Raw genomic sequence first — 22437 nt, forward strand, 5'->3', positions numbered from 1 at the left:
CGATCTTTGGCAAAAGACATATTTTCCATTAGTCCCACAATATTGTTCCCCTTGTGAAGACTTTGCAAAGTTCTCATGTTGACATGGGCCAAGCGGCGATGCCACAACCAACCCACATCCGCCTTTCCGAATAGGCACATCGCACTTGAAGTGGTGGTCCCCGAAAAGTCCACCACATACAAGTTATGTTCGCGATACCCAACGAAAGCGACTTTTAGAGTCTTGCTCCACAAGAGGACCACAACATCATTATCAATAAAGATGGCGAAACCCATCTTGCCAAGGGCGGAAACGGAAAGTAAGTTGTAACCAAGGGTTTTGACAAGCATGACATTCACAAGAGTAATGTTGTGTGCAACCACAACCTTGCCAAAACCCAATACCTCAGATGTAGAATTATCGCCAAAGGATACGGTGATATTGTTTATGGTAGGCCTCAACTCCTTGACGAGGTTCTTGCCGCCGGTCATATGACTTGTACATCCACTATCAAGTACCCATTATGAACCTCCGGCGGCATAGTCCTACATGAGATCAATTCTTGGATTTAGGTACCCATTTCGCAATGGGTCCTCTTTTGTTAGCAACAAGGGTCTTTGGGACCCAAATAGACCAAGCAACATAACCATCATATGGGCCAACATATTTAGCATAAACATCACCATAATAATCTTCAAATAAAACATAGTGAGGGTTAGCAATTCCCGCATCATCATCATTTATGGTTTTGCCCTTGGGGGCTTCACCATTAGTGATGGCTTTCTTCTTTTCTTGTGCAGGCTTGGCCTTTTGCTTGTTTGCCTTCTTTGCCTTGGCATTGTAACCAAGGCCCTCCTTCCCATTGTTTGATCTTTGCTTACTCAAGAGATCATCCAAGGAAAGTTTACTTTGGGGAGAGGAGGCCTTAGCAAGTTCATCCTTCAACCTAGCATTTTCCTCAATAATATTTGCATGATCACATGAAGGAGTAGAGGTGCTAGGTATGTCATATGAAGTGAGCCTAATTTGAAGTTGCTCATAAGACTCGGAGAGGAGAGAGTATTCACTCTTCAAAGCTTTGTGTGCCTTGTCTAGATCATCTAGATCTCTCACAAGTTTCTCATGATCAACACCAAATTTGGCCTTTTCCTTTGAAAGCACTTTAGGCTTAGCTCTAGCAAGATCTCTAGCTTTAGTGAGTTTGTTGATTTTATCTTGAGGATCTCCAAGATTATCTAACCTCTCTTCAAGAGAAGCTATGGTTTCTTGACTTTCCTCAAGAGCATTTCTAAGAGCATGTAGTTCAAGAGCGTCTTCTCTCTTTATTTGGCATTTTTTCTCAAGAGTACCATTTAGTTGGGCCATACGAACCATGAGATTTGAAACATGCTTTTTAGTATTACCTTGTAGGTTAAGCATGAAATCATCAAACTCAAGCATTTCTTGTTTCACTTTTAGATTAGCAAGATCAACTCCTAGATCATTTGAAATGTTAGGCGTACGTAGAGGGGTTAGGAGATGATACCTCGGAGGATTTAGCCATGAGGCAACTTTCTTCCTCCACATGAATGACCTCATTGGGGGATTCACTTGGTGATGAAGAGTTAGTGGAGAGGGAGGCAAGAGCTACCAATCCATTAGAGGTGGCATCTTCTTCATCATCAACATCATCATCTCCGGAGGTATATTCTTCTTGAGTTGATAGCACGATAGATGTGTCCAAGGAAGACCTTGCCATGAAGCAATGTGCATTCTTGATATGAGGACTTTCATTGGGGGATTCAAAGAGTGATGAAGAGGGAATGTTGGTGGTGACAATGGCGGCCACTTCCTTTGAGCTTTCTTCATATTCATCATCACTAGAGCTTTCCACTTCATTGGAAGAATATTCTTCCCTAGTCACTAGCACAACTTTTGAGGGCCTCTTGCCCTTCTTGGTCTTGTTGTTGTAGAACTTCTTCTTGGGGGCTTTTGAATATTTGCCCTTTGAATCTTTGCTCTTGTCCTTGGGAATGAGCCTTCCACCATGATTCTCCCTATTCTCATAGGGGCACTCGGCAATGAAATGACGCTTGTCATTACAATTGTAGCACGATCTTGTCCTTGGGCCCGAACTTGTGGGCCCTCTTGAGTTGTTTCTCTTGATGTTGTCTTCCTTGGCCTTGGATGGGTCAACCCAAAAAGAGTTAGCATGGAATGCCATGTGGTCATGGTAGTGGTGTTCCAAGTCTTCCGGATAGGACATACTCCAAGATGCCCTATAAGATTCTTGAGGAAACACTTCTTCAACGGAGTTGACCGCCAAGGCAAGGTTGGACCCTTTTGTCATCCCAAGAGCTCGATTGCGAGAATCATGAGAGTTTTCCTCAAGCACCTTGAGAGCTTGCATCTCGTGCATGACTTGTTGAGAAGTGAGAGAGGAATAGCATTCTCTCCCGACAAGAGTCTTGACATCAATGGGTACAAACGGCATCATGCATTCAATGTACTTCTCCTTGATCCAAGAGTCATTGATGTGGGTGGCACCAATAAGCCGGAAGGCATCGGCAACGGTGAGAAGTCTTCGATACATGACTTCATGATCTTCATCCGGTAGCCTCATGAAACCTTCGGCTTGATTCTTAAGAGCATTATACTTGTTCCTCCTCGTGCTCTCACTTCCAATGCAACTAGCGGCCAAACCATCCCAAGCTTCCTTGGCGGTGGTGTAGTTCCGAACACGATGCAAGTCCTTTGTCCCCACACTAGTTTGAATCATGTGCAAGGCGGTGTTGTTGAGTTGACTATCAACCGCTTCTCTTCTAGTCAACTTGTCGGGGTTGTATGGCTTGAAGCCTTCCAAGATGATTCTCCAAGGTTCATTGGAGGCACTGCAAACATGAGAGCGAAACTCAAATTGCCAAGTATCGAAATTATCAATGGAAAACTTAGGTGGGTCGCCCCGAATGTTCATATGAGGATGGGGAACCGGTATATCGGGAGATAGGAAAGGTGGAGCCACTCGATTGTAGCTCTCACCTCCACTAGTTGAGTTATCACCATCCACGGGTTTGGTAGATGAGGGTAATACCGAAGCACCTCCCTCTTCTAACACACTGATACGTCTCCGACGTATCGATAATTTCTTATGTTCCATGCCACATTATTAATGTTATCTACATGTTTTATGCACACTTTATGTCATATTCGTGCATTTTCTGGAACTAACCTATTAACAAGATGCCGAAGTGCCAGTTCCTGTTTTCTGCTGTTTTTGGTTTCAAAAATCCTAGTAACGAAATATTCTCGGAATCGGACGAAATCAACGCCCAAGTTCCTATTTTCATCGAAAGCATCCAGAACACCCGGGAAGGACCAGAGGGGGGGCACTGGGCCCCCAGATGATAGGGTGGCGCGGCCCACCCCCTGGCCGCGCCGCCCTATGGTGTCGTCGCCCCTTCGACCCTCCTGCGCCGCCTCTTCGCCTATATAAAGCCCCTGGATCGAAAACCCTGAGACGTTCGACGAAAACCACAGAAACCTTCCAGAGCCGCCGCCATCGCGAGGCCAAGATCTGGGGGACAGGAGTCTCTGTTCCGGCACGCTGCCGGAGCGGGGAAGTGCCCCCGGAAGGCTTCTCCATCGACACCGCTGCCATCTCCACCGCCATCTTCATCACCGCTGCTGCTCCCATGAGGAGGGAGTAGTTCTCCATCGAGGCTCGGGGCTGTACCGGTAGCTATGTGGTTCATCTCTCTCCTATGTACCTCAATACAATAATCTCATGAGCTGCTTTACATGATTGAGATTCATATGAGTTTGTATCACAATTTATCTATGTGCTACTCTAGCAAAGTTATTAAAGTAGTTCTATTCCTCCTGCACGTGTGTAAAGGTGACAGTGTGTGCACCGTGTTAGTACTTGGTTTATGCTATGATCATGATCTCTCGTAGATTGCGAAGTTAACTATTGCTATGATAGTATTGATGTGATCTATGCCTCCTACATATGCATGAAGGTGACAGTGTGCATGCTATGTTAGTACTTGGTTTAGTCTTTTGATCTATCTTACACTATAAGGTTACTTAAATATGAACATAATTGTGGAGCTTGTTAACTCCGGCATTGAGGGTTCGTGTAATCCTACGCAATGAGTTCATCATCCAACAAAAGTGTAGAGTATGCATTTATCTGTTCTGTTATGTGATCAATGTTGAGAGTGTCCACTAGTGAAAGTGTAATCCCTAGGCCTTGTTCCTAAATACTGCTGCGTTACTACTGCTTGTTTACTGTTTCACTGTGTTACTACTGCTGCAATACTACCACCATCAACTACACGCCAGCAAGCTATTTTCTGGCACCGTTGCTACTGCTCATATATATTCATACCACCTGTATTTCACTATCTCTTCGCCGAACTAGTGCACCTATTAGGTGTGTTGGGGACACAAGAGACTTCTTGCTTTGTGGTTGCAGGGTTGCATGAGAGGGATATCTTTGACCTCTTCCTCCCTGAGTTCGATAAACCTTGGGTGATCCACTTAAGGGAAAACTTGCTGCTGTTCTACAAACCTCTGCTCTTGGAGGCCCAACACTGTCTACAGGAAAAGGAGGGGGAAGTAGACATCACACACCCGTGTCCTTTACCTCTACTACGGGAGCCCTAGGAAGGACCGGAGTCAAAAGCTCGGAAATCATCTTTCTCATGCTTTCCATTTGAGCTTCCATGGAGGACCTCAACGAATTGATGTCATCCATGGAGACCATCTTAGCGGCCTCTTCCGTAGGCCCATCGTCCGGCATACTCTTAGGCGGTTAAGCCCGAAATAAGAGCCGAGGCTCTGATACCAATTGAAAGGATCGTATGCCGCACCTAGAGGGGGGGGGGGGTGAATAGGTGCTAACCAATTTTTAGTTCTTTTTCAATTTAGGCTTGACACAAAGGTAAATTCTCTAGATATGCAACTAAGTGAATTTACCTATATGACAAGATAAGCAACTAAGCAAGATATAGCTGCACAATATAAGAGATAGAATAGGATAGAGGTAACCGAGAGTGGAGCACGCGATGACACGGAGATGATTCCCGTAGTTCCCTTCCTTTGCAAGAAGGTACGTCTACGTTTGGAGGAGTGTGGTTGCTACGAAAGCCAAACCAACAGCCACGAAGGCTTCACTCAGATCTCCTGTGAGCAACGCCACGAAGGCCTACCCCACTTTCACTAAGGGATTTCCTCGAGGCGGAAACCGGGCCTTTACAAGGTTCTTGGGGCACACATCCACAACTGAATTGGAGGCTCCCAAATCTGTAACAATACAACAATCAACAACAACACATCAACACAAATCAACTAGGGAACCAAATAGGAACACTAGCATGAGATCCCTCAAAAAAATGAGGGGGAAATGAAAAACACTTCGGTGAGGATGTAGATCGGTGTCTTCTCCTTCGAATCTCCAAAGATCAAGAGCTTTGGTTGGGGGAGGAAGGAGATCTTGCAAATCTTGTGTTCTTGAGGTGGCTCTGATACGTCTCCGACGTATCGATAATTTCTTATGTTCCATGCCACATTATTGATGATATCTACATGTTTTATGCACACTTTATGTCATATTCGTGCATTTTCTGGAACTAACCTATTAACAAGATGCCGAAGTGCCAGTTCCTGTTTTCTGCTGTTCTTGGTTTCAGAAATCCTAGTAATGAAATATTCTCGGAATCGGACGAAATCAACGCCCATGTTCCTATTTTGCCCGGAAGCATCCAGAACACCCGAGAGCCGCCAGAGGGAAGCCCTGGGGGCCCCACACTACACCCTGGCGCGGCCAGAGGGGGGCCGCGCCGCCCTATGGTGTGGTGGCCCCAGGCCCCCTCCAAGGCTGCCCTTCCGCCTATTTAAAGCCTCCGTCGCGAAAACCCTATCACGTTGGACGAAACCCACAGAAACCTTCCAGAGCCGCCGCCATCGCGAAGCCAAGATCTGGGGGACAGGAGTCTCTGTTCCGGCACGCCGCCGGGACGGGGAAGTGCCCCCGGAAGGCTTCTCCATCGACACCGCTGCCATCTCCATCGCCATCTTCATCACCGCTGCTGCTCCCATGAGGAGGGAGTAGTTCTCCATCGAGGCTCGGGGCTGTACCGGTAGCTATGTGGTTAATCTCTCTCCTATGTACTTCAATACAATGATCTCATGAGCTGCTTTACATGATTGAGATTCATATGAGCTTTGTATCGCTACTAGTTGTGTGCTACTCATGTGATGTTATTAAAGTAGTCTATTCCTCCTGCATGGTGTAAAGGTGACTAGTGTGTGCACCATGTGGTTCTTGTCGTAGGCTATGATCATGATCTCTTGTAGATTGTGGAGTTAATTATCATTATGATAGTATTGATGTGATCTATTCCTCCTTCATAGTGTAATGTGGACAGTGCGTGCACTATGTTATTTCTTGGTTTATTTTGCAATGATCTATTATGCTCTAAGGTTATTTAAATATGAACATTATTGTGGAGCTTGTTAACTCCGGCATTGAGGGTTCATGTAATCCTACGCAATGTGTTCATCATCCAACAAAAGAGTGTATGTAGCACATATGAGAAAGAGTTATTTATTATGCGATCAATGTTGAGAGTGTCCACTAGTGAAAGTATGATCCCTAGGCCTTGTTCCTAAATACTGCTATCGCTGCTTGTTTACTGTTTTATCGCTACATTACCGTGCAATACTACCACCATCAACTACACGCCAGCAAGCTATTTTCTGGCACCGTTGCTACTGCCCATACTTATTCATACCACCTGTATTTCACTATCTCTTCGCCGAACTAGTGCACCTATTAGGTGTGTTGGGGACACAAGAGACTTCTTGCTTTGTGGTTGCAGGGTTGCATGAGAGGGATATCTTTGACCTCTTCCTCCCTGAGTTCGATAAACCTTGGGTGATCCACTTAAGGGAAAACTTGCTGCTGTCCTACAAACCTCTGCTCTTGGAGGCCCAACACTGTCTACAGGAAAAGGAGGGGGGTAGACATCAAGCTATTTTCTGGCGCCGTTGCCGGGGAGGAAAGGTAAAAGGTACTCACACTCCGGATCTCGGCTACTAAGCTATTTTCCGGCACCATTGTAAGTACTCGAAGCTATTTCCTTTAGATCCTGCAATTGCATCTTTTTGTTTCTTGTTTACACTAGTTTGGCATAATGGACAAGAATGAGCTTCTTATGCTATTTCCTGATTTAAAACATGGATTGTTTGATGCGAAAATTAAAAAACCTATGGAATCTTATTTGCATGCTGGTAGTAATATTAGTATGAACGCTTTGAACACCATTGTTGATAATGATATAGAAAGTTCTAAGCTTGGGGAAGCTGGTTTTCATGATCTTTTTAGTCCCCCAAGCATTGAGGAGAAAATTTTCTTTGATGACACTTTGCCTCCTATTTATGATGATTATAATGATAGTAGTCTTTTGTTGCCACCTGTTATGGCCACCTGTTATGGAGGATAAATTTGATTATGATTACAATATGCCTCCTATATTTGATAGCTACTTTGTTGAATTTGCTCCCACTACAACTAATAAAATTGATTATGCCTATGTGGAGAGTAATAATTTTATGCATAAGACTCATGATAAGAATGCTTTATGTGATAGTTATATTGTTGAGTTTGCTCATGATGCTACTGAAAGTTATTATGAGAGAGGAAAATATGGTTGTAGAAATTTTCATGTTACTAAAACACCTCTCTATGTGCTGAAATTTTTCAAGCTACACTTGTTTTATCTTCCTATGCTTGTTACTTTTCTCTTCATGAACTTGTTTATTTACAAGATTCCTATGCATAGGAAGCATGTTAGACTTAAATGTGTTTTTAATTTGCCTCTTGATGCTCTCTTTTGCTTCAAATACTATTTCTTGCGAGTGCATCATTAAAACTGCTGAGCCCATCTTAATGGCTATAAAGAAAGAACTTCTTGGGAGATAACCCATGTGTTATTTTGCTACAGTACTTTGTTTTATATTTGTGTCTTGGAAGTTGTTTACTACTGTAGCAACCTCTCCTTATCTTAGTTTTGCGTTTTGTTGTGCCAAGTGAAGCCTCTAATCGAAGGTTGATACTAGATTTGGATTTCTGCGCAGAAACAGATTTCTATCTGTCACAAATCTGGGCTGTTTTCTCTGTAGGTAACTCAGAAAAATTTGCCAATTTACGTGCGTGTTCCTCAGATATGTACGCAACTTTCATTAGTTTTGAGTTTTCTGATCTGAGCAACGGAAGTATTTATTAAAAATTCTTCTTTACGGACTGTTCTGTTTTGACAGATTCTGCCTTTTATTTCGCATTGCTTCTTTCGCTGTGTTGGGTGGATTTCTTTGTTCCATTACCTTCCAGTAGCTTTGAGCAATGTCCAGAAGTGTTAAGAATGATTGTGTCACCTCTGAACATGTGAGTTTTTGATTATGTACTAACCCCTCTAATGAAGTTTATGAGAAGTTTGGTGTGAAGGAAGTTTTCAAGGGTCAAGAGAGGTGGATGATATACTATGATCAAGAAGAGTGAAAGCTCTAAGCTTGGGGATGCCCCGGTGGTTCACCCCTGCATATATCAAGAAGACTCAAGCGTCTAAGCTTGGGGATGCCCAAGGCATCCCCTTCTTCATCGACAACATTATCAGGTTCCTTCTCTTGAAACTATATTTTTATTCGGTCACATCTTATGTGCTTTGCTTGGAGCGTCTGTATGTTTCTTATTTTTGTTTGTGTTTGAATAAATTGGATTACATCATGCTTGTGTGGGAGAGAGACATGCTCCGCTGTTGCATATGAACACATGTGTTCTTAGCTTTTAATATTCATGGCGAAGTTTCTTCTTCGTTAAATTGTTATATGGTTGGAATTGGAAAATGATACATGTAGTAATTGCTATAAATGTCTTGGGTAATGTGATACTTGGCAATTGTTGTGCTCATGTTTAAGCTCTTGCATCATATGCTTTGCACCCATTAATGAAGAAATACATAGAGCATGCTAAAATTTGGTTTGCATATTTGGTCTCTCTAAAGTCTAGATAATTTCTAGTATTGAGTTTGAACAACAAGGAAGACGGTGTAGAGTCTTATAATGTTTTCAATATGTCTTTTATGTGAGTTTTGCTGCACCGGTTCATCCTTGTGTTTGTTTCAAATAGCCTTGCTAGCCTAAACCTTGTATCGAGAGGGAATACTTCTCATGCATCCCAAATACTTGAGCCAACCACTATGCCATTTGTGTCCACCATACCTACCTACTACATGGTATTTTCCGCCATTCCAAAGTAAATTGCTTGAGTGCTACCTTTAAAATTCCATCATTCACCTTTGCAATATATAGCTCATGGGACAAATAGCTTAAAAACTATTGTGGTATTGAATATGTACTTATGCACTTTATCTCTTATTAAGTTGCTTGTTGTGCGATAACCATGTTCACTGGGGACGCCATCAACTACTCTTTGTTGAATTTCATGTGAGTTGCTATGCATGTTCGTCTTGTCTGAAGTAAGGGAGATCTACCACCTTATGGTTAAGCATGCATATCGTTAGAGAAGAACATTGGGCCGCTAACTAAAGCCATGATCCATGGTGGAAGTTTCAGTTCTGGACATATATCCTCAATCTCATATGAGAAAATTATTAATTGTTGTTACATGCTTATGCATAAAAGAAGAGTTCATTATCTGTTGTCTATGTTGTCCCGGTATGGATGTCTAAGTTGAGAATAATCAATAGCGAGAAATCCAATGCGAGCTTTCTCCTTAGACCTTTGTACAGGCGGCATAGAGGTACCCCTTTGTGACACTTGGTTAAAACATGTGCATTGTGATGATCCGGTAGTCCAAGCTAATTAGGACAAGGTGCGGGCACTATTAGTATACTATGCATGAGGCTTGCAACTTGTAAGATATAATTTACATGATACATATGCTTTATTACTACCGTTGACAAAATTGTTTCATGTTTTCAAAATCAAAGCTCTAGCACAAATATAGCAATCGATGCTTTTCCTCTATGGAGGACCATTCTTTTACTTTCATTGTTGAGTCAGTTCACCTATTTCTCTCCACCTCAAGAAGCAAACACTTGTGTGAACTGTGCATTGATTCCTACATACTTGCATATTGCACTTATTATATTACTCTATGTTGACAATATCCATGAGATATACATGTTATAAGTTGAAAGCAACCGCTGAAACTTAATCTTCCTTTGTGTTGCTTCAATACCTTTACTTTGAATTATTGCTTTATGAGTTAACTCTTATGCAAGACTTATTGATGCTTGTCTTGAAGTACTATTCATGAAAAGTCTTTGTTATATGATTCACTTGTTTACTCATGTCATATACATTGTTTTGATCGCGGCATTTACTACATATGCTTTACAAATAGTATGATCAAGGTTATGATGGCATGTCACTCCAGAAATTATCTTTGTTATCGTTTTACCTGCTCGGGACGAGCAGAACTAAGCTTGGGGATGCTGATACGTCTCCGACGTATCGATAATTTCTTATGTTCCATGCCACATTATTGATGATATCTACATGTTTTATGCACACTTTATGTCATATTCGTGCATTTTCTGGAACTAACCTATTAACAAGATGCCGAAGTGCCAGTTGCTGTTTTCTGCTGTTTTTGGTTTCAGAAATCCTAGTAACGAAATATTCTCGGAATCGGACGAAATCAACGCCCAGGTTCCTATTTTGCCCGGAAGCATCCAGAACACCCGAGAGCCGCCAGAGGGAAGCCCTGGGGGCCCCACACTACACCCTGGCGCGGCCAGAGGGGGGGCCGCGCCGCCCTATGGTGTGGTGGCCCCAGGCCCCCTCCAAGGCTGCCCTTCCACCTATTTAAAGCCTCCGTCGCGAAAACCCTATCACGTTGGACGAAACCCACAGAAACCTTCCAGAGCCGCCGCCATTGCGAAGCCAAGATCTGGGGGACAGGAGTCTCTGTTCCGGCACGCCGCCGGGACGGGGAAGTGCCCCCGGAAGGCTTCTCCATCGACACCGCTGCCATCTCCATCGCCATCTTCATCACCGCTGCTGCTCCCATGAGGAGGGAGTAGTTCTCCATCGAGGCTCGGGGCTGTACCGGTAGCTATGTGGTTAATCTCTCTCCTATGTACTTCAATACAATGATCTCATGAGCTGCTTTACATGATTGAGATTCATATGAGCTTTGTATCGCTACTAGTTGTGTGCTACTCATGTGATGTTATTAAAGTAGTCTATTCCTCCTGCATGGTGTAAAGGTGACTAGTGTGTGCACCATGTGGTTCTTGTCGTAGGCTATGATCATGATCTCTTGTAGATTGTGGAGTTAATTATCATTATGATAGTATTGATGTGATCTATTCCTCCTTCATAGTGTAATGTGGACAGTGCGTGCACTATGTTAGTTCTTGGTTTATTTTGCAATGATCTATTATGCTCTAAGGTTATTTAAATATGAACATTATTGTGGAGCTTGTTAACTCCGGCATTGAGGGTTCGTGTAATCCTACGCAATGTGTTCATCATCCAACAAAAGAGTGTATGTAGCACATATGAGAAAGAGTTATTTATTATGCGATCAATGTTGAGAGTGTCCACTAGTGAAAGTATGATCCCTAGGCCTTGTTCCTAAATACTGCTATCGCTGCTTGTTTACTGTTTTACTGCGTTACTACTGCTGCAATACTACCACCATCAACTACACGCCAGCAAGCTATTTTCTGGCACCGTTGCTATTGCCCATACTTATTCATACCACCTGTATTTCACTATCTCTTCGCCGAACTAGTGCACCTATTAGGTGTGTTGGGGACACAAGAGACTTCTTGCTTTGTGGTTGCAGGGTTGCATGAGAGGGATATCTTTGACCTCTTCCTCCCTGAGTTCGATAAACCTTGGGTGATCCACTTAAGGGAAAACTTGCAGCTGTCCTACAAACCTCTGCTCTTGGAGGCCCAACACTGTCTACAGGAAAAGGAGGGGGGGTAGACATCAGGCTCTAATGGAGGTGAAGCTTGGCAGATTTCTTGTGCAATGATTGAGCAAAGGAGGAAGGAAGAAGAAGAGGGGTATAAATACCCCTCCCAAAATCCAGCCGTTGAGCCTTCCGGGGGGCCGGATAATCCGGCCTAAGTAAGGGCCGGATAATCCGCCCCCCCCCCCCCCCCCGGATAATCCGGCCTCAAGCACAAAACCGCGACAATGTCCGGCCAAATGTCCGGCCTCACATCAGACTTGCTTTTCTTCAGGTCCTTAGCCATTTTTCGAGGGGCCGGATATTTCCGAAATGTCCGGCCCGGATAATCCGGCCTTGGGACAAAACCGGGACAATATCCGGGCAAATGTCCGGCCCCTAACCAGAAGCATACTGAGCCGCAGATCCTCAAGTCCTTAGCCGAAAAACTGGGGGCCGGATATTTTGGAAATATCCGGCCCGGATTATCCGGCCTCATGACCTTTTTGCTGCATCTTTTTGACAGAGCTGACCACATCCAATCACACATAAAAATGTATCTATATAATCCCTGAACCACTTAAACAACCATTAGTGTATCACATACATTGACATCAAACACACAAAACATAATATGAGAGATGTTCTTTCACTTGTCACTTGATCTTCTTCTTGCAACCTTAAAGTCAACGTATGGTTCAAACATTGTCTATGGACAAACCCTACAAATATAATAACTTAATATAAACATTAGTCCATATGGATTATCATTAATTACCAAAACCATACATGAGGCTCCATACACTTTCACACACGGATACAATTCAAGATCCTACACCAACCTTAACATAACTAGGTTGCACACAGTTGTACCATAAAAAAAGGGCAAAACACATGCATCAAGTGTAGCTCATATAACGCCTAGGATGCTCAAGGTCCAATCTGAATATTTAGTTATCATCCATGTGGGATAAAAATATTCCCCATCATATTCGCTTACCGTATAAGTACCTTGATAAATAGGTCTCAATTTTCCAGGGGGTGTAGAGACGTCACGAACGTAGCAAATGGGTACATCGACAGATGACCCACACAAGCGAAGATTTTTTATCATTAAAAACCATGTCATTCCTACTTAACCAAAAACAACAATACTACAACAAGTAGTCCCACCCTAATAAGGGCCCCTTCGATTTATAAGATTTTTGTAGGCTTTGGATTCTATAAGTAATTTTCCTACACAAGTTGTTTGATTTGTAGGAACATATCCTATTGAAATGTTGCAGCGCAAATCCTACAGAAAAAATATTAGTTTATATCTCATGTTTTTTCTACAATCAAACACATTTCATATTTCCATATGATTCAAGTATGCATGATATTTCAATCCTATGTTTTCCTATTTCTACACTTTTCCTATCATATGAATCAAATGAGCCCTAAAAACTCTAAATCCGTGACCAATTGCACGTAACTAGTTGCAAAAAATATTTGCAACACCATGTGCTGAATACAAATCAGAAGTATTTTCCATACCCTTGAAGAATCGAACAAAAAAATCGTCCCGTTGTGACAAATTGATCATTGCCAACCGCCCTAATAGAGCACTTCCTGCCATAAGCCTAGGACCAATTAAATCCAGTTTGAACGTCATATTTTGTGGAGCGGTATCCTAAACGGTGAGAATTGTATGTCTCTTGTGACGGACAATGTCATATAATACTATATATTGTTTATGGAGTGTGTTATTCTCTAGCCACTTGTTCTCCCAAAATTTATTTCTGGAGACATACTTAGTACTAAATGATATGCGCCGGAAGAAATGTTTTCTCGTCATTAGACATGACCAAAGATGTAGTCGCCGATTTCCGAAGAACATGTGACCGTGCCTTAGATTGACTCCTTTTTTTTTTTTTTGCTTTACATGTCAACATATCACACTACATCAATTTTGACAAATATGCGAAAGTTTAGACAGAAATAATCCAGTTTGAATTTTCAAAACCAGATCGAACCCATTTTGTCAAACGTTCTAGCGTAAGCTTAGGGGTGGTCCCCTCTAGAGTTGTGGCGATAGCCTTACACATGGTACCCGGGTAGGGTTAGGCTTGTACCGCCAAGGTGACCTAGACGAACGTTTGGCGTACCATAAAGGGTTAGATCGGACTTTTTTTTTTCAAAAAAAAAAATGTTTAGTTCATGCTAAAGTTTTGCAACGGGGTTAGATTTATCAAAATCGCGGCACATTTGGCTCTCCCTGTAGAAGTAAAATCCATTTGTACGTTGTGCGAGGTCAGGCTGAGCTGAGCACCCTTCTACTCCACCGGCGTTGTTGTGTACTCTGCATCGTGTACCTCCGCTGAGGTGGTCATGACATCTCTTGTTCATGTCTGGAACGCGCGAGCAGACAGGCGTACTACCGTTGATTCTGATTGACGTGATGCATGATCCATCATGTTCATGCATACGTGTGCCGGTGGCGAATGGCGACCCCGAATCGTTCAAGCAGGTCCTCTGCCGATCCATCGTCAACATGCTCGAACGACGTGCTGGGGTTGCCGCATCGTGGGTAGGACGGGATGGGACGGGGCCGACGATCGATGTCTGCAGAGCCGAGCTCTGTGCACAATCCTCGAGCACGCATGCGGCAGGGAAATGACCGGCGGGGTTCGTCACGCCGCCGCTGTCCGTGAAACACATCCCGCGCTCCATTGGCTGCCATTTTCTCCTCCCCGGTCATGTCATCTGGACAATTTCGCGACGCTGTCCGTCGTTGAAAGGTAATCAATCTATCACATCAGTGTTCCCCCCGCTCCGGTAAACCAGCGAGCTGGACAAGCTCTCGAGACCAATGCTCCATCGGTACGGCTACTCGTACTGTGGCGCAAGCAATGTCTCCTACTCTGGAACCTCTGAAGTGGACAGACCGCTGTGTTTTTTGGCAGTTCACAGCATGCTCGGCAGCTTCCCATTTTTGTAAAAAAAAGTACAGTAATAAGGAATTCAATCGAAAGATTAAAAAAAAAAAAAAGCAATTTCGGATAAAAATCGACTCCGCTGGGGATCGAACCCAGAATCTCTGGTTTCGTAGACCAGCGCCTTATCCATTGGGCCACGGAGTCGTTGTTGTATTTTGTCGGGCATTGGAACAATCGAACGTATATCTTGCCACCAAACGCTTTTAACATAAAAGTAATATTTTGCTGAACATGGATTAACCAAAGCATAAAGTGAGAAACTGGTTAATAAAAATAGCCATGTCAAGCTATCCATTTGATAATATTGTCCTTGGAATACATTGATGATGGGTGGTGTTTCTTTCTCTTCTGAAGGGACCGAAGGAGTACCAAGGTAACTGTAGAGTCTGAATTTCAATGCAGAAACATGGCACTAACGGAAGCATCCATGGCTGAAAGCACCCAAAGGTTAGCACCCTTGCATTTTGCAGAACCTCGTGACTCAAACGATTATACAACGTATCCAAAAGTAGCAACAACCAAGTCGTTGTAGTATAGTGGTAAGTATTCCCGCCTGTCACGCGGGTGACCCGGGTTCGATCCTCGGCAACGGCGAATTTTTTTTCTCATTCGTCACAAAATTTTGCATCTCTGTTTTGAAAATAAATAAATACAATGTTGTAGTAGTACCCTACATACCATGACATCTCCCCTGGAACCAAAAAAACCCCGCGAAAGTTATCCCCAAAATTACTCAGTACTAGTATATGCTGCTGCAATCCTGGATTCCTGGTCAAGTCAACCGCTTCCCTGAAGAACACGGAGGTCTCAGCAAGCACATCCGCCTGCTTTCTGCTCCTGCTGCCCCGCAGCCGCGCGAGAACCTGCTGGTCCGGAGGCAGGCCTGAGGTTGATGTCCACCATGTCTTCCTGCTTCGCCGACGACAGAGCTTCCATTCCGGGCAGGGACGTGGCGATTGTGCGGAACAGCGCCTGCAGGGTCCAGATTTTCCGCGGCAGCAGTGTTCAGTCAGATGTTCTGAACAGACAATTGACGATGCAGAATGTTTCTGCTTGTCCAGGTGATAGCACATTTATTTATTTCACAGAAGGAAAAAGAAGTTGGGACCTTGACGTTGAAGCCGGCCTTGGCGCTGGTCTCGATGAACATGACGCCGTGCTCCTTCGCCTTGGCTTCCCCTTCGTCTGTGGACACTTGCCTGGAGACATTCAGGTTAGCTCGTGCAGTTGTTTTTATTTCTAACTTGAATGAACTGACGCTATTGCTATTGCTATCACAAGTTCAGAGCAAATGACATACCTCTGGTCAACGAGGTCTGTTTTATTCCCCACGAGGATGATGAGCACGTCGCCACCTCTTTCCGTGTTTACATCATCGATCCACTTCGATGTATGCAGAAATGATTGCTTGTCTGCAAATCAAGGATGGATGAGTTCGTGGATGCACGAAGATGATACAGGCTGGTTTATTTTCTTAGTATTAGTACTCGTCAGATTAAGTTCTGTGGTTGAAGTTATCACTGAAACAAAATACCCTCAGCTGAAGTAGTGCAAACTCTGAACATTGTCTGTTTACTGTATTCTATTTCCTCTAAGTTGGGATATATATAATAAAAGTATTAGAGTACTAAGAGGCATAGTGAGTCAGTCATATATAAATTTTGTGATGAAAGGTAACTTACCAGTTACATCATAAACTATCACCGCTACAGAAGAGTCTCTAATGTAGCTTGGAATCAGACTCCTGAACCTCTCCTGTCCAGCTGTGTCCCTGCACACAATCAACTTTTCAAAATTCCAGCCCATTTTCTGGAAAACAATTGACTACATAGATTTGCCAGGAAAAGTACTTATGTATAACATAATTACTCTTATTTTTTTTACAAAACAGAATTTGAAAAGGTAGTGATCAGAAAAATATTCTGGAGATCATGCTAATGTTCAAAACAGTACTGACCTAGCTGATGTTTTGGCTCTTGGGTGTATATAAGAACTTTATTTTGAAATGCATCTTTGATATATTTTGAAATGTTCAAAAATTTCAAACAAAAAATTCTCAAGTACATTTTCACATGCTGCATGCACACAAAGTATTTTCATGAAAAATCGACTTGTTCTTTGAGCTGTGTAAAAAAGACAAAATTTGGAGCTAAAAGTAAAGCTTTTTGTGAGACATGTTTTGTCTTTTCATATCGACCACAGAAAATATCGGATTTTCGCAAAACTGTATGAACACACATAGGTCGTCGAGGTGTATACGCGATTTTTTTTGTTGGAATATTTAACATTTAAAAATATGTTTTCTTTAGGTGGAGGGATATGCACCTGCAAAAGAATTGAATTTCCGCTGATGTATTAATTGTAACACAGTGCATGGCATAACTCACGAAACTCAGAAAATAACTAGCTGGATATGTGCAACTGTGCACCAACTGAATTCCACGGGCAAGACAGGACTGCTCATCGATCGCACAAGAAAAGTTTGGCAAAAACAGGGGAGGCTGGCGCAAGGAAAGATTCGGGATACCATAGCTGCAGGCGAACGGTGCGGTCCTCGAGGTACATCGTCTTGGAGAGGAAATCGATCCCGATGGTCGCCTGCACCCATGCACCCACAGGCCAGCACCACAAGCAGATCGTCAGAAACTCAGAATTGGCCGAGCAAATTAAGCAGGGCAACCAAATCACAAACCAGTTACCTGGTATGTAGCGTCGAACTTGTCGTACATGAAGCGGGTGATGATGGCGGTCTTGCCCACCGACTGGTCGCCGAGGAAGACCAGCTTGTACTTGGCCAGCGCCGAGATCGACGGCGCCATGACGAGCTTCTGATCGGGTACGAGATCGAATTCGATCGACTTGGTGCTGCTGATCGAGTTGATGAGCTGGGAGTAGTTCTGTTTGGAGATCAAGGAAGGGGAAAAAGGAGGAGGAAGATTGCTTTGAACGGAGAAGGAGAGAGGCGACTTTTGGCGTTTCCAAAGCCTTGCTTGCTGTATAACGTGGAGTTGGTCCACAAACAATCGAGAAGAAGAAGAAGCTGTTCAACTTTCAACCCGGCCGGGCTGGGGAGGAGTCCCGTGCGTTGACGGGCCACCCATGCAAATACCACTACTGCTTGAAAGCTTCCTATTTTATTTTTTTCTTCGCGACCAAGTACCTTAGCAAGATTTTTCTTGTTCGGAACTCGTAAATCGATTCGACAGTGAATGCCAGTTGTGTTTTTCCTGCCATAATTCGAGTAAATTAGTAGTGCGTTGCAAAAGGAGCGACCTAACAAAACGTTAAAATCTGGAGTGGATCGCGAAAAAAAAAACTCTACAAAACGTTTCTAGTTTTGTTGGTTCATTCATTCATCCTTCATTCATTTACCACATGTTGTCACCAATTGCCGTCGTGGTAATGGACTTCTTCTTCTTCTTGACCAAAAAAATGACGCATGTCTTTTCTCTATTCTTAAACGGAAATTGCGCGTGACACGAGACTGCTGGTCCAAATGGCAAGCTTAACTTTACTGCCAATAGTTCTACGGAGTAGAACATTCGGTACGGGTTCACACTGAAAAATACGAGAGATCTGGTCTATTCACTTGTGATCCAACGATTGTCAGTCGGTCCACTATTTACAACATCCAGCCCAATGATAATTAGCATAGCAAGTGGATGAAAATATCGATGCAGTGATGCAAGCTAAATATACCCCATCCGTTCCAATGAATAAACTTTTCTAAAGTCACGTCAAGTAAAGTAAAAATATATCAACAAATATGATATTCTAAATATATCATATGAAAATATAATTAATGATGTATCTAATAATAATAATTTTGTATTTTTCATATTAATGAGTTTATGTAAAAACTTGGTTGAACTTTAATTGTTTTGATCTTTTGAAAAATAATATATAAGCCTTTATTCATTGGAACAGAGGTAGTAGGTATATTACGTAAACATGTTTATGATTTCTATGGAACTAGTAAGTTTGCACTGAATGCTCGTGCATTCCTATGGCCTCTTAAATTTTTAACAAGTATAAAATTTGCACTTTACATTATCTAGTCATGGGCCAGGAACATCTCTATGTCCATCGCGCCTCCCCCATGCATCACCTCTGCTATTTTCTATTCGAGCGTCACTACCACGAGCACCTAACAATGTTCTTCCTCCTCTCACAGTCTCACTTCACACCTCTCTCACCCCCATGCTTCGCCGACTCTATTATCACACCTATCAACAAACATGCTCCACAATCTCCAGATTGGATTTTTAGGCCACCGTCAACATTTATGATCAACTAATTGCTAGTCAATGAACACCAAAGATTAAAAGACGAGGACATGTTTCATGGGTCATGAGTGAAACTCTATTTTCCAGGTTTTCCATTATGAGCGTGGACGAGGTGGAATGTCTCGATCTGCGTGCTAATCCCTCTCTCTCCCCTGTGCTAACCTCTCTCTCTCCCGTGTCTCCCTCACTGCGGTGCTCTCTCCCAGGTCAACGCCGGCCAGGCACGCGGCGGCGGAGAAAGGCGGTGGCGGCCGGCCAGAGGCGAGTAGAGGTGGCCGCCGAGCGGAGCAAGGCGAGGCCGTGGCTGTAGGGATTCGTTGCATAGAAAACAAAAAATTTCCTACCGCGAGAACGCAATCCAAGCCAAGATGCAATCTAGAAGATGGGAGCAACGAGGGGATGAACGAAACTCACCCTTGAAGATTTCCAAAGCCTACAAGATGAGGCTCTTGTTGCTGCGGTAGACGATCACTTGCCGCTTTCAAAAGCGCGTAGAAGATCTTGACGGTGCCACAATCGGGCAGCACCTCCGTACTCGGTCACACGTTCGGTGTTGATGAAGATGACGTCCTTCTCCCCGTTCCAGCGGGCAGCGGAAGTAGTAGCTCCTCCTTGAATCCGGCAGCACGACGGCGTGGTGGCGATGGCGATGGAGATCTCCGGCGGAGTTTCGCTAAGCGTTGCGGGAGAGGTGGAGGAGTGGGGCGGCTAGGGTTTGGGGAGAGGGGGTGGCCGGCCTCCAAGGGGTGCGGCCAAGGTGGTGGCTTTGGTGTGGCCGGCCCCCTCCCCTTGGCCCCTCTTTATATAGGTGGAACCCCCAAGTGTTGGACTACAAGTCTTCGAATAAGACCCCAACCCAAAACCTTCCATGTGTAGGGAAACCTACCCAAGGTGGGATTCCCACCTCAAGTGGGACTCCCACCCTTCCATGAGGGGGGTGGTCGGCCACCCTTGGTGGAGTCCACCTGGGACTCCACCCCTCTAGGGTTGGCCGGCCATGGGAGGTGGAGTCCCTTCGGGACTCCGCCTTCCAAAGTGATTTCTTCCGGACTTTTCTAGAACCTTCTAGAACCTTCCATAAATGCACCGGATCATTTTCAAACTGATAAAATGACTTCCTATATATGAATCTTATTCTCCGGACCATTCCGGAACTCATCGTGATGTCTGGGATCCCATCCGAGACTTCGAACAATACTTCGAACTCCATTCCATATTCAAGTTCTACTAATACAACATCAAACCTTAAGTGTGTCACCCTACGATTCGTGAACTATGTAGACATGGTTGAGAACTCTCTCCGACCAATAACCAATAGCGAGATCTGGAGATCCATAATGGCTCCCACATATTCAACGATGACTTAGTGATCGAATGAACCATTCACATACGATACCAATTCCCTTTGTCACGCGATATTTTACTTGTCCGAGGTTTGATCATCGGTATCTCTCTATACCTTGTTCAACCTCGTCTCCTGACAAGTACTCTTTACTCGTACCGTGGTATGTAGTCTCTTATGAACTTATTCATATGCTTGCAAGCTAATTAGACGACATTCCACCGAGAGGGCCCAGAGTATATCTATCCGTCATCGGGATGGACAAATCCCACTGTTGATCCATATGCCTCAACTCATACTTTCTGGATACTTAATCCCACCTTTATAACCACCCATTTACGCAGTGGCGTTTGATGTAATCAAAGTACCTTTCTGGTATAAGTGATTTACATGATCTCATGGTCGAAAGGACTAGGTAACTATGTATCGAAAGCTTATAGCAAATAACTTAATGACGTGATCTTATGCTACGCTTAATTGGGTGTGTCCATTACATCATTCATATAATGATATAACCTTGTTATTAATAACATCCAATGTTCATGATTATGAAACTAATCATCTATTAATCAACAAGCTAGTTAAGAGGCTTTACTAGGGACTCATTGTTGTTTACATAACACACATGTATCAATGTTTCGGTTAATACAATTATAGCATGGTATATAAACATTTATCATAAACATAAAGATATATAATAACCACTTTTATTATTGCCTCTTGGGCATATCTCCAACAGTCTCCCACTTGCACTAGAGTCAATAATCTAGATTACATTGTAAGGTACCTAACACCCATGGCATTCTGGTGTTGGTCATGCTTTGTGACATAGGCATCCCAAATGGGCCTGCCGAAGATAGTACCCGGGGTTTACTGAAGGCCCAATACCCGAAGAATAAGAAGATTCGGGAGCTCAAGATATATTAAGGAAAGTTAGAGTTGTAATAGGAAGTGTTATTTGTAATTTGGCGGGATGAGTTAGAAACCGTCCCGGACTCTGTAACTTGTACAAAACGAAACCCTCGGCTCCGCCTCCTATATAAAGGGGGAGTCGAGGGACGAAGAGATCATCGAATCATTGTTACAAACCCTAGTTCTCATAATCGTCGAGTACTTTTCGGCTGAAACCTTCGAGATCTACTTGCCCTCTACTTCCAACTAAACCCTAGCCTACAATCCATAGGCATTGACAAGTTGATACCTTGTCAATTGGCGCCGTCTGTGGGAACTAGAGGCGTAAGGATCTGATCTCGATGGCACGTCCAAGATCTTCGATATCGTCAACCGCAAGCAACGCAATGGATCGAGGTAAACAGATCGCTGCTGATCCTGTCGATTTTGTTCCTCACCCACCCTCCCGTTTGGATGCATATGCGTATCTGGCGGAGCCCATGGAGATGACGTTCGGAAGGTTTCACTTTCGCGTCGAGAAGGAAGGATCGTATCGTGTCGAAATTCCGATTTCGACGGGATCGTCGGCGGTCGATTCTGATTTTTCAAGCTATACATCGTCAACCGAGTCAGGAGAAGAAGAAACTTCGTCGACACGTTACGTCAGCACCAGAGCAAGAGAGAAACTCGCCAAGATCTTCAACGACATGTCGTTTGAGTCATCTGCGGACTCATATATAAGCGATGGCTCAAGTAATGTCGACAGTTACGACTTCATCGACAAATCTATCACAGTGGGCAAGGTCTTCATCAATCTCAACGATGATGTCACCAAACCCAACATAGATCTGCGTACAAAGTATCATCAGATTTATGCCATTGAAGATCAAGAGGAAACATCTGAGGCTTTCGACGATCTGGGAAATCCATACGTCGATCCCTCCAATCTGCGACAAGGCCTGGGCAATAAATACGTCGGGCCGCAGCCGC

General features: G+C 43.7%; 1 protein-coding gene and 2 non-coding genes across 3 annotated transcripts; 1 reads left to right on the top strand and 2 right to left on the bottom strand.

Moving 5' to 3' along the window:
* Window positions 1-14999: 14999 nt before the first annotated feature.
* Window positions 15000-15072, bottom strand: TRNAR-ACG (transfer RNA arginine (anticodon ACG)). Its single transcript has one exon. It is a non-coding gene; the product is annotated as a tRNA-Arg (tRNA).
* Window positions 15073-15294: 222 nt separating this feature from the next.
* On the bottom strand, window positions 15295-18022 carry LOC127297064 (ras-related protein RABH1b). Its single transcript, XM_051327315.2, has 6 exons — window positions 17628-18022; window positions 17456-17526; window positions 16611-16699; window positions 16229-16340; window positions 16037-16127; window positions 15295-15900 (listed from the first exon to the last, which is right to left on the bottom strand). The coding sequence occupies exons 1-6, from the start codon at window positions 17745-17747 to the stop codon at window positions 15736-15738; spliced, it is 648 nt and encodes a 215-aa protein (XP_051183275.1). The 5' UTR covers window positions 17748-18022; the 3' UTR covers window positions 15295-15735.
* Window positions 15451-15522, top strand: TRNAD-GUC (transfer RNA aspartic acid (anticodon GUC)). The gene has a single exon. It is a non-coding gene; the product is annotated as a tRNA-Asp (tRNA).
* Window positions 18023-22437: the final 4415 nt, after the last annotated feature.

This window comes from Lolium perenne, chromosome 4 (genome assembly GCF_019359855.2).
Source record: "Lolium perenne isolate Kyuss_39 chromosome 4, Kyuss_2.0, whole genome shotgun sequence".
NCBI classification, from domain to species: Eukaryota; Viridiplantae; Streptophyta; class Magnoliopsida; order Poales; family Poaceae; genus Lolium; species Lolium perenne.

What these genes read in the sequence shown, in the direction of transcription:
- LOC127297064 (XM_051327315.2), bottom strand. Translation starts at nt 17,747, where the DNA reads ATGGCGCCGTCGATCTCGGCGCTGGCCAAGTACAAGCTGGTCTTCCTC. An exon ending in AGTTCGACGCTACATACCAG is followed by an intron (nt 17,527 to 17,627) that starts GTAACTGGTTTG and finishes GCATGGGTGCAG; the next exon opens with GCGACCATCGGGATCGATTT. An exon ending in ACCGTTCGCCTGCAGCTATG is followed by an intron (nt 16,700 to 17,455) that starts GTATCCCGAATC and finishes GATTGTGTGCAG; the next exon opens with GGACACAGCTGGACAGGAGA.